The following is a 17,605-nucleotide window of genomic DNA, read 5'->3' as shown; positions in this document are numbered from 1 at the left end:
TTTCAAATGCCACTAATGATTTCCAAATATCTATCATCAACCCAGACTTTTCTTCAAGACTGGCATTTTTAACTGCCTTTGAATATCTCTAATTGAATGGCTCACACTCAAGGAATACAACTCAACATAATCGAATTGAATTTTTTTCAGCTTCAGTGTACTATTCCTTCTTTCATATGCCTTTGAAGGATGGTTCGGTGTATTTATTTAACCTCCTTACAAAAAATACTACTTGCTGTTGATTGAAAACTTTCTACACTCTCTGTTGCCTTCAGGACAAATTTTAAAGCACCCTAAAAAGATCTGAATGTCATTTCAGGTACAGTTTTTATATAGATTTTCAGGTGTTCTTTTAGAATAAAGCAGATTCCTATCTCCATGCAACAACCAAATGGAAAATATTCTTTCCTTCCTATGTAAATTATAGCTTATCTAATTCTGGTTGTTGCTTATTACCATTTCATATAATTTACTTCAGATTTACTTTTTGTCTCTATCTCTGACTTCACACAGCTTGATTAGATCCTTATTTTCCCATGCTGCACATCATCAACCTTATCCCTGTCAGCACATGGTTTCTCTTCACGTTCTACATTGCTAGATTTTGCATGATGCATGGAAATCAAGAATTATAAATCATCACATTATTTATGAATGATATCCCAAATAACATTCAATTTTAAAATGTCCTTTGCATCCTTTAATATCCCAATGAAGATTTTTCTATAACAATTTTTAGAGGAAAATTCATCATCATCATCATTGGAAAATTAAAAACAAATTACCTGTATAAAATTATTTGCACCCTACTCATTTTAAAACCATCCTCCCTCCTCATCTTGTTTTCCCCCTTCCCTAACCTATTTCAAATAAACTAATAAAAATATATACAATATACCAGATAACAAGATAAGATGCCAGAGTTATTTAAGTAAGTATTTTTAATTGAATTTTATCCTTGGGATAATATATAGATGGATTACAGTTAAATTCATCAAATAGTAGATGCATTTCTTCTCGCACATTGACACCCCTTCTCATATTTTTTTTAATTTTTTCAATTTTTTATTGCAATGTATAGAGGGATTACAGTTATATTCACCAGATAGTAAGTTTATTACTTCTCACACATTAATACTCCCTTTTATGTTCCCATTTCCCTCCACATACCCCCTCCCAATCATCTTGTTTTTCCCCCTTCCCTTTGCTATTTCAAATAAACAAATAAACGTATATACAATATGCCAGGTAACAAAGTCAGATAGAGTAACAATATGAGATTAACCAAAATGCAAATAAAAACAAGATAAATAACATAATACATTAAGAACAACAATCACACAGTTCTTGATGATGGCCATTCTAAATGAGATAAAATGGAATCACAAAAATATTTTGAATTGCATTTCTTTCACGGCCAGAGATGTCAAGCATTTCTTCATGTGTCTATAGGTCCTTTTTATTTCCTCTTCAGAGAAGTCTCTCTTTAAGTGTTTAGTCCACTTTTTAATGGGATGGTTGTTTATTTGAGGATTTGTTTTTGAGAGATTCAATTTTTTTAGCTGTTGATATATTTTAGATATGAGGCCTTTGTCTGTTGTATGGTTAGTGAAGATCTCCCACTCTGTGGGCTGTCTATTTAACTTGCTAACTATTTGACTTTGCCATACAGAAGCTCGCAGTTTAGTGCAGTCCCATTTGTCCAAACTTTCTTTTGGTTGTTGTGTTTCTGAGTCTTCATTAAGAAAGTTTCTTACTGTGCCAAGGAGTCCTAGTGTATCTCCTATTCCTTCTTGTAATGTTTTCAGGGTATCTGCTTTTACATCAAGGTCTTTGGTCCATTTGGAATTGATCCTGGTGCAGGATGACACATAAGGATCCAATTTTAGTTTTCTACAGGTGCTTAACCAATTTTGCTAGCATCATTTGCAACCATATATGTTTATCATGTGGTTTGACTCTGCTCTCATTGGAAAATTGTTATCTGTGTTTCTTTCCCCCTTGAAAACAGGGGAGCGTGTGACTATTACCAAACTTTGTGCTGTGGTGACTATCTGTGACTTCTAAATCTAGATCATAAAAAGTGAATCCACCTTATCTTGTTCTACACCTTGCTCTCAAAGATTCTCTTGCCTTGTATGCCATTGTTAGGCTACCATAACATGAAAAACCCTAAATTCTCACACTTACCAATATTCCATGGAGAATCCATTAGACCATATACTCACAAAGAAATATAAATTTCTTACATCTGCAATGTAAGGGAATTTCACTATGATATTTCCATACATTATTACATTGTAATTTTGAAAAAAATACAATAGTATAGATATACCACAACCTTTGTTTTCCCTCTCATTGATCACTTTCTAATTTATTCTCCATTTATATGTTATATGCATGTCTCATTACTATTATTATCAGATTAGTGCTTTAAATAATTTAAGTTTTACCATGATTGTTTTACTCAGTAAGTAGATACTGAGTATCTCATACTTCCATGCTTCCATGCTTGAGTTTTCTATGTTTGTGTCCAACACATTTATGACTCATCAGAAGACCATGGCTAATAAATAATCTGTATATAATCAGCATTTTGGATTATCCTGAATTATTTCACCTATCTGGAAGCAGTTAAAATTAGTGATCAATTTGGAAATGAACATTTGCTTCTTCACTGTCTAGAGCATGCATTTGTGCTCAATGCCCTGAAACTTGAAACCATATCCAAAATAAAGTTTATCCATGTGAATTATTTTAAATATTCAATTTGCTGCCCACACATATTTCCTCATGGCTTTTCATGTTATTGTAATGTTTTTAAGCGGTATTGCATACAGAGGATAGTAATAATCACTATCAATTTAATACAATTTGTGCTGTCAATTGTCAGTTATTCATCTGACATCTGTAATATCAAACTAATTAAGTGATCACAAATAAATTTGAGTCATATTCTGGATGACTGACTTAGAAGTGATATAATTGATACTGAGAACTATCAGTAGCATAAATTAGGCAAATAACATTAGAAATAGCTTCTTTAGGTACTGGCCTGGAAAATACAGGGATTAGCATTTCTGTATTTTCTTTTACTCATCTGTAGGACTTATAGTAGAGCAAGATTCTCATCACAACATTCTATGATTCTTTAATGATCAACTGAGGGACTCTGACATTAGAAGTCTTTCTAATCAAAGAAGCATTTGTGTGGAAAAAAATATAGGCATGGACTATTTTTTAATAGGAAACTTATTTTCTTTTAAAGAGGAGGAAATGTTTTAGAAGCTTTCAGTATTTTTATTTATATTTTTCACTGCCCTGGTATGGCTTTTACATTTGTTGTCATCAAAGGCTGAATGGTACAACATAAAACACTTTGCAAGTTATCTTCCCTTAATACACAATGATTATAACAAACAGCTCTTCAACATCATTCACCTATGCTTAGTTTTAACTCCAGATTTCAGAATATATTCATAACATTCCTAGGTTACATACTAATCCCATATAAAGCAAGAACATTGACACATTATATACCAATGACCAATGTATCTTGTGAGAATTGATGGGTATAAATTTGTTTCAAAGATCCATACTCAGGAACTATGTAGCTTCATTGTGCCACAGCTTATTTTCTTTCTTTCCTTTTCCTTTTTTTTTTTTTTTTTTTTTTTTACTTCCGCCAGTCCTGGGTCTGGGCCTGAGCCCTGTCACCGGGTGTTCTCAAGGCTAGAGCTCCAGCAACTGAGCAACCGTACCACCTCTGGATTTTTTCAATGTACGTGGTACCGAGGTAGGCCAAATTGCTGACCCCGACAGTTTATGTTTGTGTGTGTGTGTCTTAGGGCTTCTTGAACACTGGGTCTGGGTGCTGCCTTTGAGCTCTTCAGCCCTTGAGTCACAGCCTCACTTCCCATTTTTAGGTGATTAATTGGCGATAGGAGTCTCACTTTCTTTAGTGCCCAGCCTGGCACTGAAAGTGATCCTCAGATCTCATCTTCCTGAGGAGCTAGGATTACAAGTGTGAACCGATGAGCCCAACTCACAGCTTACATTTTTTTAGTACAGTAATGTATAGTTAGAAGAAAAATAATATTAACCTTAACAAATAGTGTTCACTATTTGATAAAATTGTTTGATATTGAGTTCTATAACCAATGATTCTGATTAATTTTATTTGAACTATGTATTAATACATGCCCCACAGAAAGTTTGCATATATTTTTCACATCTTTTATCTTTTCTGCAAGTAAAATATAAGAGAAACTGACTAAAATTTTGCCAAAACACTTTTTTTTTTCTGCTGACCTTAGGACTATTGTGTGCATGCTCAGGCTGTCTTATAATTAGATCTTGCCATAAGGGTTATTCTTTCTAGTGGAAGGTGAGAGAAATTTGTGTCTGTTCAGGACTAAAGTTCCTTGAGAAATATATTTGCTTCCTCCAGTCTCCCCTTACAAACTCTGGATGAAAAACCCAAGGTAATGGCACTGCACAGGCTTTGTGCCACAGAGCTCATAGAACAAGGTAACCCACTGGCCATCATATTGGAATATAGAGAAAGGGAACCACAAGCTTCAGTTGGATTTTATCTATTTGGCATGTGAAATTGTTTTTGCCTTCTTGCAGCCTCTTAGTATCAAAACTATTGCAGTACACAAAAGATTAATTGTTATCATTTACTTGACCTTGCATATTTTTTATAATTTATGCTTAAATACTCCTTCGCTTTAGTATGTGATCTTAAAATATTTATCTTTATGGACCAATATATCTTTCATTTAAATATAAATTTTTATAAGACAGGCATTATTGTCATTCCATCAGTCATGCCAGTTGACATTCAGAATACGTAGAGATGAAAAACTGTTCACTAATGTACACATTAGCATGTATACTATATATATGATATGTTCCAATGAGATGATATAGAAATAAATTCATACTTAACATAAAATGAACAGCAGAAGCACTTGTAATAGTAGTTACCATAATCTATATGCCTCTTACTGATGTTTGGAACTAAGACTCAAAAGGCGATTTTAACTCCCTTGAGCTCACTGCACTTGACAATTTGTGAGATAAATATTCTTTATCTTGAATGATTAATCATCAGAAACAGGAGGGAATGATAACAAGATAAAACTGTATTTGTACTTGTATTAAGACTTTGTGCTTCAACATAGAAAGTCATTTCGTCTTTTTCCCCCTATTCTTGTTCTATACATCCTTCTTCAGAATGTCCCAGCACTCATGGTCAAAGTGGGATAATGATGTGGCAGGATTTGTATCCTTTGGGAACTTATTGGAAATGCAACTGCTTGGATACCTGTCAAATCTGAGATTTGGTAACTCTGGGATTTGTAAACAATATAGGTTCTAATAACCTATTTTAGATATTTTCTTATATGCTAGATTTGATTACCTCTAATCTCGAGAATGAGTATGAGAGTTCTTTTTTCAAATGAATTCCTTCACTTGATGCCTTCTGTAAAATTGATTTTTCAAAATGCCTTTCTTAATTTTGTGTTATTTATACCTTTTACAATGGTGTTCTTAATGGGAGTCTGGTTTATATGATACACTGTTACTTTCTCATCAAAATATTCTTTGTTCTATGGTTATTTCCAGCCTTCTATTTTTATTTCTGTGATGTCTTTTATAAGGTAGCCTGTCAACTATTTTGTGTCATCTAAATGTACACATGATGCTCACAATTTGACATCAGATGGTATTTTGATTGGCAGTCTAGACTTTTGCTAAAATGGGTGTACTATCTAGAAGTTATTAGAAGTGCAAAAATTAAGTATCAATTAAAATCTTGGTGACCAGATCCATGGATGATAAATTTGAACACAGTGTATGCAAAGTATTATTCCAACGGATGATTTAAAAAATCCTCATTTGTTTGTACTTCATATTTCACTCATAATTGTGATTCAGAATTTGAATGAAAATACAGAAGAGGAGGGGATAAATTCTGAATTTAACCCCACATTCCATCATAGAATCACAAATTCAATTAAATATTAACCCCAGGAAAAAGTCTTTTTCCAAAAAAAATGTACTTAACGAATTTTTCTCTGTTACCTCTGGATTCTTTGCTCTGCACTTAAGTAAAACACACCTTTTAGATATTTTATTTTTCTTGCACTCTAAGGATCTGCACTACCCCACAATTTATTTTCAGTGTTTAATCTGGCGTCCAATCCCATCATTTATGTCTTCTACATTGTCACCAAACCCATTCATTGGTTCCTTCATTGAAACCTTTCCTTTCTGTACTAATTTATTTTTCTCCTTATTCCTTCTCCTGTGCTCTATATGAATGGATTTCAGGGGCAGTGGGAAGAGAAGCAGGGAGGGGAGAGAGTGAGGGCGGGAGACAGAGAGGGAGAGAGAGAGAGAAGGTTTAAGAACAGGTAATTCAAGTACAGCCAGAGAAATCGAGGTCCTGCTCTAGAAGTACCCGAGGAACTGGAGGGTGGACATCTGGGAGAGACCAGACTCTGCTTGAAGCTCCAGCCATGCCTTCTGGCTGGGACTGGCACACACACCATGTATTCCTTCTCAGCAAGAACGTGAAGCATAGGACAGGCTTGATGAGCTAAAGCAAAGTGACAAATGCCACCACACCCTCGATTGGCCTCAGGTCCTCCCTACCACGGGAGACTACAATGTCCCCGATTCCAGGAAGACGGGGGAAGCAGGCTGATTCCAAGCATGATGAGCTCTGAAGGCCAGAAAGCCAGAAGGTGCCAAGTCAATGCCTGCACTCCACGGTGCGTGCCCACACTTGTCTCCCTATTGTGTGGGAGAAGCCCAGAGCGGGGAGAAGGTGTGGGGTGAGGGGGAAGAGTACCCCATTTCCACGCGAGCCCATCCCTGGCTCTCCCCATCGCCTGGGGCGCTACGATCAGCCTGAACCTCAGCAGATGGGGAGCGAGGAGTGAACCCGCGAGCGCGCGTGTGTGCGTGAGGAGGAGAGCAAAGACGTGATTACTTCAGAATTTATTTAAGGGCCGGTGGAAACCACTGCAGCAGCTTCCAGGGGAAGCCCTTCCAGAGGAAGAGGAGGTGGCGGCTGCCAAGGAGGAGGAGGGGAGGAGACCAGGCATCAGGCAGGCATGCAAGGAGGGAACAGGCTGTAGCATCCTCTCCGGCTCTGGGCAGGTTGGTTTCTGGCTTCACCCAAGCCAGCAGACAGACAGACACAGAGCTGGAAGGAGGTGGGGCGGAATGGGCAAGGAGAGGTGGAGGGGAGGTGGGGAGGGGGGAGAGATGCTGGCTGCTTCCCTTCTGGGAAAAGAAGTGAAATCAGACACCCTGAATGTAGAGACACTCTAAATGTAGAGACACCCTAAATGTAGAGACGGGCCAGGCGCCAGGAGGAGAGGAGTCCAGCTTCAAGCATCCCTGAGAACTCATTTTCTGACACCTCTTAGCCTGAACCCTCCAGGCATGTGTGGGCTCCGGGTGGCGTGGGGGGAGGGGGGAAGACTAGGTGGAGAACTTCCCTCCTCACGCCTTTTCCCAAAGTTCCATCTGGGAGGACATCTCTTCCCTCCACCCAGTGGCCCAGGAACTGAACTGGAGTGGACAGTAGTGCCACTTGTTTTAAGTTTCTGAAAGTCCACCATTCCCTCCCCCCTCCCCCGTCCCTCGATCACCACCCCTCCCACCCCACCCTGCAATCCCACCCCTTCATTCTCCAACTACCCCCTCCACCCCCCCTCCCAGGTTGGTTCCTTCTGGGGCTCCAGCTGCACGCACAGGAGCTCTGGGCTGCTCTGGCAAAGGGGCCGCGGCTGCTTTAAGAAGCGCCTCCCCCTCTCCCGGCTTTGACAATGGTCTGAGCCGAGAGCTCTGCTTCCCCAAGCAAAATTTGTAATATGCCATTTTTTTCCCTCCTCCCCCTCCCCGCCCCCCGCGATGGATGCTTCTCCTTTTGGCTGCTGACGGAGCCGTGGGAAGATGCCGAGGCGCCGCCACGCCACACAGCCCCGGCACGGTCGGGGAGAGCGCGAGGGGCCCGCGGGTGTCTGAGCTGCTTCTCTCCGCCCCTCGCTAGGGACCTGGTCCACCGCCGCTGGGCGTGAGCCTAGCCGCTCTTCGAGCCGGGGAGACTGCGGTTGTCACTGATCCCTTCCAGAAGCAGCAGGACCCGAACTCACAGACCTTAGGTACAGACCCTGCAAATCCCGTAGTCCCCGGATTTCCTCTGGTGCTGGGTGGATTTCTCTGGAATCACCTCCTTCCCCCACCCCCCCATCCCGGCCCCACCCCACCCCCAGGGAAGGTGAGAGCACTGGGAGGGACCTTTTTGCTTTGCATGCATCCATCCTTTCATCCCTCCTCCTGCCCCTCTCTCTCTCTCTCTCTCTCTCTCTCTCTCTCTCTCTCTCTCTCTCTCTCTCTCTCTCTCTCTCTCTCTCTCTCTCTCTCTCTCTCTCTCTCTCTCTCTCTCTCTCTCTCTCTCTCTCAGCAATTATTTCAGTGTGGAAAAGATGAAGTCAACTTCTTCAGGGTGGTGATAGGGGGTGTGGCCGGGAGAGAACTGTCCAGCAGTGCAGCTGGCCCTGGCGAGCCGCTTCTGAAGCCATCTGTAAATGCACAGCCATAAAAGAAAAGTGCAAATGTTTCTGTTGGGAGGTGATAGGGATTTTTTTTCCTCTCCTTGCTGAAGACAAGGGGATTTCAGAGTTAAACAGGAGGAAGCATATTCATGCCATGCAATCAGACAATGGCTAGGATTTCTCTCCTCGCTCCTGGTGGGTTAGCTGAGGTGGAGCTGGGGTGGTGCTAAGGAGGAAATTGTTGCAGAAGAAACTCATCAGGCTAGAATTGAATCTCAGCAGAAAGGACAGTCCATATTCTAGTGATAGGATGAAACAAAGTTAGTCATTGCTAGAAATGAATAAAAGCTATTGGAACCCTACCATCACTGGAGGGGTAGTGGTTGGATGGCATATTGGATCTTGAAATCGTTAGGGATAGTGACTCTGTTGAGCATTCAAAACTTTTATTTTGAAAGCTGAGGGATTTAGGAGACAGTCAAGGTTATGTGCTAACAATATGGGAGTTGGTTTCTCTGCTCTAAAATTCTTCAAGCTAAATTTAAACAGTGGGATAATTAAATCAAGCAGGCTTAATTTTTTTCCACCTTTTATAATGAAATTATCAGTGTCTCAACCTAGATCTTGACATCTTTAGATAATCTAGTGAACAAGTTATCGATATCTCTAGACAATGTTAACATAATTAACACATCAAATTAACTAGTGGTGGTGTGTGTGAAAGGACAAAGATCCCATCAAATTGCTCTTATTGCCTTTCTAATTTTACAGGAATTATGTGATTCTTTTTGCATTTTCTAAAACTAGAAAAGACTAAAAAAATTAAAAGTGGTATATCTGTGAAATGCTTAAGTACTAAAAGAACATACTCTTCTGAAGCATGCAAGTAGGAGAATATCTGCTATACATTTTTCATTGCTTCTAAACCTCAAAATGTTCATTTGAGTGTTATTTTTAATAAATAATGTAATATTTGCAGTTCAGGTTATGAACATTGATTCTTCTTGTAGACATGTTTTTTTTCTTCCTTTCTGATTTTGATGAGAAGATTCTGATTTTTTTCATTTGGATTGGCTGTAAAGAAAAAGTAGCAGGTAGTCCTTTTTTCCTAATCAACTTCTTGGTAGTGTGAATTTTATGAATTTGGGAAGTTCTGAAATATATCTAAAGAATTAAATATTTAGGCTTAGAAGAAGAATGAGACATAAAGGTAAAATAATCTTCCTGCAAAAATGAATTTTGGCCACTTTGTAATGGAAATAAGGCACTGAAGTTATAATTAACTTTCATATTTTTATGTTATCTCGGACTCTTGTAACTCATTGGATATTTAAAGTGAGATTCTCAAGAATGTAATTTCATTCCTATATTATAGGAGATGAAAGTGAAAATTTTAAAGGTAGCTGACTTCATTTCATGTTTTTTGGAGTGGAATGAATTCAATTCTTCTGAATGTAGATTTGGTAGTCTTCTGAAGTCATATAGTAGCTTCTCATCATAGCTGATTTTGACTGATCATATCAATGACAACATTGTTTTACTGAACTAAAACCTCATATATGAGAATGTCCAGTGTCTGACTATTAAGAAGTTGCATAGAATATCATATTGAATTCAGGTGAAAGTTCACGTAGTAATTATAGTAGTAGTTATACTTTTCCATAGAATATAAGGCTGTTGAATTTCAAGGTAGAGAGGTACTAAGGGCTTTATTTTTTTAAGAAAGTTATGATTTAAATAAAAAGTAATTTTTAAATAACTTCAAATTAAAGTTTCATTGTATTATGATGCAATTTTTCAGAATGCTATTCTTTCTTCTAATACTTTATTTTAGCTTAAGTGTCAAAAATGTACACATTGGCTTATAATAATTGTTTCTCAAAATGTCATGGTTGCTCAATACATAGATTCTAAGCATGACCCATGAAGTTATCACTTTCAATTAACAAGTGCCATTTAAATGATCCAAGTTTTTTATTTTGTTTTCCAATGTCTTTTCAATTAATATGAAGAAAATATATAGCAATTTCTCTATGTAATTTCTTTATGTTTGTGAGAGTTTTTGAGTGAACACCAAAGGTATAAGAACAGAAAATAATTGTATGTTTATGTAGTAAATAGTTAACATTATTATGAAATATCTAAGTAAGTGAATATGCACATTTAATCTACATGTGTATTCTGTACTTTGGTGTAAATAGAAAACAAACAAGAAAAGTACTGCCTTCAGGTAGCTCAGTCTTTTTACATTGAAACATTGAAAATGTTTCAAAGCATTTTAAATAATTCTAAAATCATCAACATTTTGATTTTTTTGTGCCTAGGTTATCAGTAGAAAAGCAACTTTATTTTTAAAGTTATTTTTTTAATTCTCATGAGACCATAGCCAAACACTTCACATGTAAATACATTTTCTCTCCTTAATAACTTAATTTAAATGAAGACTCATATGAAAAGTAATTAATTCTTAAGTTGTAAAACCTTAAATTAAAAAAATCATCAGAAGAATTTACTTATGGACAAGAATATTAAGCAGAAAAATGAATTGACTTTACATTATAAATCCAGAATGCTCCCGGATAAACAGCAAAACCAGCCTTTCTCCATACCAGTTTTTTGCAAAACCATGCCTCTTAACTACTAGCTCCTGGCCATTCAACAACATCTGAAATCAAGATAAGTTCTAATATACTTTTTTCAGGGTGAAAAAGAAAATAAAGCACTTCTGATTGTTGAGATGTCACATAATTGGACAATATTGCAGCTTGGTGTCTCTACTGTCAATTTTAAAGCAAACTCATAAGTGATTTTTAAAACTATTTTAAATAATTCATTTATTTGATGACTGAGAAATTGTGACTAGCAGCTGAGATGTAAAGTTAGTATATTAGCTAATATAATTTACCATATCTGTTTTGTAGAATATTTGGAATAGTGTTAATTTGTACTGCTTGGACAGAAACAACACAATACATCTAACAGGAAACAAGGGGATATTGAGTGTAATATATATATATATATAATTAGCAAGACAATTATCAAGGAAACTCAAGGGCTTTGCCCTATTTCATATTTCAGAGTATGTATAGTCTAGCCATATGGCTTATCAGCTTTTTGTAGCATTCTTAAAAAATGTAGAAAGACACTTTCAAAAACTATATGTATATATAGTTGCTCTGGAGACATCTGTTAAAATATAATAAATCCCAATTCACTTGATTACTTAAATCATTTAAAAATATTTCTTTCCAATGTATGTAAGGTCCAGACAATGCTGTTCTTTATTTACAATGTAATAACAAAGAATATGGAGAGCAGTCTGGAAATGTGTAAGGATCAGTGTTTCTTTAAATATTTAGGAAGCTGTTACAAATGGGAGTGATTAGTTGCTAAGCTGTCTAGTAATTTACATAGCAGATGACACCTGGCATGCATGAAGCAAGTCAGTCACTTGGCCTAAGACTACACTTTCTATACTGATACTTTGCTTTGCCTCCTGAAGATACCATTACAGTAGTGAGATTTTGAAACAACATTGAGATAGACTTAGTCATTATGTTTGAAATAAAGCTTTTTGGGTTGGATGGCTATAAGAAATGATGTTTTGTAATTTATGTTAAATGTTTCCTTTCTTGCTTGACTTTTAGTTTTTAGATTACTATGTAAACTGTTTCCTTTTAAAGTTTAATATGAGTTTGTGTTTTAAAAAGCTACAGGTAATTTTCAAGGTGTGATAGGATTTTAATGGGAGCCTGTATAAGTTAAACTTATGAAAGGGATCACTTTTTCTATAGTGCATTCAAGGTTATTTAATTAGGTTTAAAAGTAAAGTGTCTGATTTATAAAGTATTAAACACATTTGAATTTTGTCTTTCAGTCTGTAGTTCATCTCGATATATTAATAAAATAGGTTTGTTCTCATCAAAAAAATAGGTAGTTACACAGTGTAAGAGAGTTGCAAAGTCGCAGGAAGTCAACGGGTGGCAATATAATAACTGATAAGCCATTTCTACAAACTGACATAGGTGAGGTGAATCATGGGGAACAAAACTAAGAAGCAGGTGGAGTCAAGTTGCGTGTGTTATGGGACATGCCTGATGTGCCAGGGTAGGGGGAAGGCATGTCGTTGAAGGAGGCAAATGGTTCGTATCTTATTGTGGCCAAAAGAGTTGGGTTGGACGTGGGCAATAAGGAAAGGAAAGGAAAGAGTGGTTAACTGGCTGAAATGTTCAGTGAGCCAAGAGTCTGGTGGCAATATAGAAAATCATCTCTCTTCTAACATCCCCCCCTTGTGTTTGCTTTCTTTAAGCAATGATGTGTGAAGTGATGCCCACGATTAATGAGGACACTCCAATGAGCCAAAGGGGGTCTCAAAGCAGTGGCTCGGACTCAGACTCTCATTTTGAGCAGCTGATGGTGAATATGCTAGATGAACGCGATCGTCTTCTAGATACCCTGCGGGAGACTCAGGAAAGCCTGTCCCTTGCCCAGCAAAGGCTACAGGACGTCATCTATGACAGAGATTCACTCCAGAGGCAGCTCAATTCAGCCCTGCCACAGGTAGGAATGAGGTGCCTTGGTATTTCTTGTTGTGACGGAGGACGTAATTGCTGCGTTTGGGACCATCTCCACTGCTTTCCTCCTGTATAGGTGCTATAGATATTTTCATGAGGAACATTCTTAAGAATAGATGGTTAGATTACATGACATTCTGTCTCACAATCGTCGTGTAATGACAGGTGTGTGCAGAGTAAGTTATTGTCTAGTTTCTTCCTTGGAAGCGCTTTTCTATATGCTTTGATGAAGCAAGAAAACCACTTATGAATCAGCTTTTCAAGGCCAGGATTGGGGATTGATTACCTTAATTTTTTTTAACAGAATTAAGACATTTAAAATGTCTGCTTTGGTTTTTCAGTTGGGTATTCTGTCTTTGGAAATGTTAGTTCTTTGGAAGTCTATATTATTATTATTATTATTATTATTATTATTATTATTTAATTTGTCTTTCTTTAAAAATACACAGCACCTCCTTTAAAACTCTTAGCGTTTGAATCTTTCCTCTCACAAGATACTTTACTAGGTTCTTTGTATTTGTAAAGTACTTTAAACATTGAGAAAAGCCAAGTCAGCGTTAATTTCCCCAAAATAATGTTGCTAGATTCATTATTTTTGAATACAAATCTGTCTTCTCTGAAAAACATTTTAATGATGACCAGTTTATTTATGAAAAGTTAATGGTGAAGATAAAAATATTTACATGAGTATACTTTTACACATAAGGAAAAGTATAGAATATGAGTAAGATTTTAATAATCATTGCAAATAAGCTACAATTTCTTTGAAATTCAAGATTTGGGGATTGCATAAATATTTCAGTGTGTTCCCATTCTCTTTATGATCTTAGTGAAAGTTACAAAAATGTGACCCTACATGTAATGTTCTACAATTACATTTGCTATCTGTGCTAATCTAAAAAGTGTTCAGTATCAATTTTAACCCTATCAAGATAATTCTAAGTTAAGACTGAAAATATTTTCTTCCTATAAAATGACAGGTCATTACTTCCAAAGAATGTGGTAAAATTAAATTATCAGAATAAGCAGAATAAGATATTTTGGAAGAAAAAGTGAAAAGTATTTTCATACTGAACTGTATACATAACTTGTATACATGAACTTTTCTGAAAGGTACAAGAACAAAAATATTAATTTTAGCAACTCAGATTAAAAATCAAGATCATCATGCCATGTAATATATTTTTGATTGTAATTATGCACAGTGCATCCAAATTCCTAGAAGCCCAAGTTATGTTCACAAGTTTGGTTTTTACCTGATTTTCTACTTGGGGTTTCTTTTTACTGGTTATCTAAGGAATTATTGGATACACCATTTGATTTCTGCAAGTGTTTCTTCACCTGGAAATATTAAGTAATATCTATTTTTAAGACTAGACAAAAAGAGATGGATGCACATTTCTCAGACAACTGGGAAATGTCACAGTTTCCATGAGTTGATTCCCGTATATCCTGGTGAGGAATTATGTTCAGAGTTAGTGTTGGCCTTGTAAAATTTTAAGATATAAAGTAGAGGGAAGTTGGAGAAAGTGTCAGATTCTTCTCTAAAGATCCTTTTATTCTGTAGGTAAATCTTTTTGCTCTGCTTCTTGACTTGCTCAATAAACCTGGTCCAAGTACTTAATTCAAATAATGATAGAAACTGCCTCACAGGATCATTATGAGAAATAGATGAATTGGAACATGTCAAATGATCAGTTCAGACTCTCACAGATAGTACATGCTCAATAAATGTTAAGTGAAGTTATTGTTGCAGTTATCATTATGGCAGTTATTATCACCAAGATCTTCAGCCAGCCTTAACTGCACAATTTTGCAGTTAAGATCTAAGATCACCAAAATGCCAAACTGCTCTCAATCTTTATCCAATTATTTACATTTTATTATTACTAAAAAGCTTAGCTACAGTCTTCTAGTCTTGGCAACCCTCCACTTTCAGGATATCTAGTGTCACACATCTTTACTATGACAAACAGCATCCCTTCCTACTGTGTTGAGATTATAACATCTGGATGGAGCTACTTTATTGGTAGTGATACCAAAGGGCAACACACCAAGGTTCTTTTTGTTTTTGTTTGTTTGTTTTCAATCTTTTGCCTTGAATTATGAGCCCTGGTACTGCACCTAGGTTCCATTTGCTCAAAGCTAGCATCCTACCACTTGAACTCCAGCACCACATTGGATATTTAGTGTGATTAATTCGAGATAAAAAGTTTCATTGACTTTTCTGCATGGACTGGCCTTGAACCACAATCCTCAGATTTCAGCTTCCTTAGTAGCTAGGATTACAGAAGTGAACCACTATCACTGGGCCACAACAAAGGTCGTTATCACTTGCACACATTCAAAGTAGCTTTTACCCACCATTTTAGCTATTCTGTTCTCTTATGTTGCTTTTCTTCGTTCCCTGTAGTTGCTCCCTGTTCCATATGCAAAGGGTAGTTGCTTGCAGCCCTTATTTCACCAGGCCTCTTATTTAAGGTATCAAGTGCTATTTATAATTAAGCATCTATTATGTTCTTCCAAAAATATAGTTCTGCATGCAACTAATAGATACTTGTTTTTGTAAAGAATCTGATGAATCCTTTCCATGTTTGCTACTCCTTCAAGTATCTATGTCAAGCAACATGAATCATTTCCATTGGCATTCCCGTGGTCTTAATTCCTCATTGTCATTCATTTTAGAGACTACTCAGTCTTTCCCTCCATTCATTATCATTTCTGTACATATGATGCTCTTTTTCTATTTGTGTTCCTAACCTTAATGGTTGCTCTTTTTTAGACTAATGATTCACTCTAAATTCAAGAATCCCGCCTTTTAATCTTTAATATCTCTTTCAATGATTTTCCTTCTTTATTATCCTCAGCAATTCTTCTCTATCAGCTGCAATTTTTGATGTCATGTCCACTTCGATACCTTATAATGAAAATGATAGATACAATGACAGGGAAAACTCCCTGTGGGTCTGTTCTTATAGTCTAGTTAATCCTTTTGTCATTCTAAGCATATTTTCTCCAATTTGTCTAAGTCTCAACTTCTTCATTCCCTTTGTATTATCTTAAGGTAGTTGTACAAAAAAGTTTTAATTCAAAATGTCAGTTTATAAGTGCATTATACAATGGTCAATACATGTCACCCCTTTTAATCATTCTCTTCTCTTTCTCTCAACAATATTATTCAAAAATAAAAATAAAAGTCACTAGATGTTCACATCTGTAAGCTTAGGTACTCAGGCAGCTGAGATCTAGAAGAGCAAGGCCTACACTAAAAGTGCACTAAACTCCATCTCCAAAATAGGTAGTAAAGAATAGGGCTGATATAGGTGTAAGTGGCTCATAACCCTAACTCCTTAGGAGGCTGAGATGTGGCGGTTTCCATTTGAAGCAAGACCAGAAATATAAATTTGGGTATCTAGAATGAACCAGCAGAAAGCCTGAACTGTAGGTATGTATCCAGTGCTAGAACAACAGGAAAGCAAGCTTGAGACCCTGACTTTAAACCACAGTGCACTACTACCAAAAGAAGGGAAGAAAAAGAGAGAGAGAGAGAGAGAGAGAGAGAGAGAGAGAGAGAGAGAGAGAGAGAGAGAGAGGGAGGGAGGGAGGGAGGGAGGGAGGGAGGGAGGGAGGGAGGGAGGGAGGGAGAGGGAGGGAGGGAGGGAGGGAGGGAGGGAGGAAGGAAGGAAGGAGGGAGGGAAGGAAGGAGGGAAGGAAGGAGGGAAGGAAGGAAGGAGGGAAGGAAGGAAGGGAGAAAGGAAGAAAGGAAGGAAGTAATGAAGAAAGAAAGAAAGACAAGAAGGAAGGACAGAAAGAAGGAAAAAAAGGACAATCTTACTTTTTGTTTTTGCTGTTGTTGTTGTTGACTATTGACTATAGGGCTCAAACTTGGTCTGGCACAGTACCTGGGCTCTTCAGCTCAAGGCTAGCTCTCTACCATTTGAGCCACAATGCCACTTCTGGTGGTTAATTGGAGATCACAGTCTCACAGACTTTAATGTTGTGGCTAGCTTTAACCATGATCCTCAGATTTCATCTTCCTGAGTAGCTAGGATTACAGTCTTGAGACACCAGTGCCAGGCTACTTTCTCTGATTTGTAACCCTAGATCCAATGTTTTGATGCTTCAGTCTTCTTTAATTTTTCTCTCCATATTTTTATTCCTGAGGGAATATAATTTCTCATCAAACAGATCCTTCCATATTAAATGGTAAATTTAAGATTTGTTTTATTAGCACCCATATAATATTTAACATTCCCACTATGCCAAACAAGATTACTTTAAGCATTTGGATGATAAAATAGTCTTTTTTCTGTATGTTTATTGTAAGGTTAATCAATGATATATATGACTTTATTTGCTGGCAAGACTATAATATAGTACATACTAATAGTAAGACCAGTAAGCTAGTATTTAATAATTCTCTAAGAGCAAGGTGAAAAAGACAAATGAGAC

General features: G+C 37.0%; 1 protein-coding gene across 11 annotated transcripts in view; it reads left to right on the top strand.

The window, feature by feature from the left end:
- Positions 1-7,951: 7,951 nt before the first annotated feature.
- Ppfia2 (PPFI scaffold protein A2) overlaps positions 7,952-17,605 on the top strand; it is a 295,042-nt gene continuing 285,388 nt past the window's right edge. For 9 of the 11 annotated variants that reach the window (XM_090328326.1, XM_090328325.1, XM_090328319.1 and 6 more), the window contains exons 1-2: positions 7,952-8,186; positions 12,889-13,139. In XM_090328326.1, the coding sequence (XP_090184452.1) occupies positions 12,891-13,139 (249 nt within the window). In that variant the 5' untranslated portion in view covers positions 7,952-8,186; positions 12,889-12,890. The remainder of the gene's footprint in view (positions 8,187-12,888; positions 13,140-17,605) is intronic. The other 2 variants (XM_090328324.1, XM_090328323.1) reach the window with 1 other exon arrangement.

The sequence above is a fragment of the Megascapheus bottae genome, chromosome 2 (assembly GCF_031878675.1).
Source record: "Megascapheus bottae isolate mThoBot1 chromosome 2, mThoBot2.hap1, whole genome shotgun sequence".
NCBI lineage: Eukaryota > Metazoa > Chordata > Mammalia > Rodentia > Geomyidae > Megascapheus > Megascapheus bottae.
The sequence above is the reverse complement of the archived record's forward strand: the minus strand, read 5'-3'. Positions and strand labels throughout refer to the sequence as shown.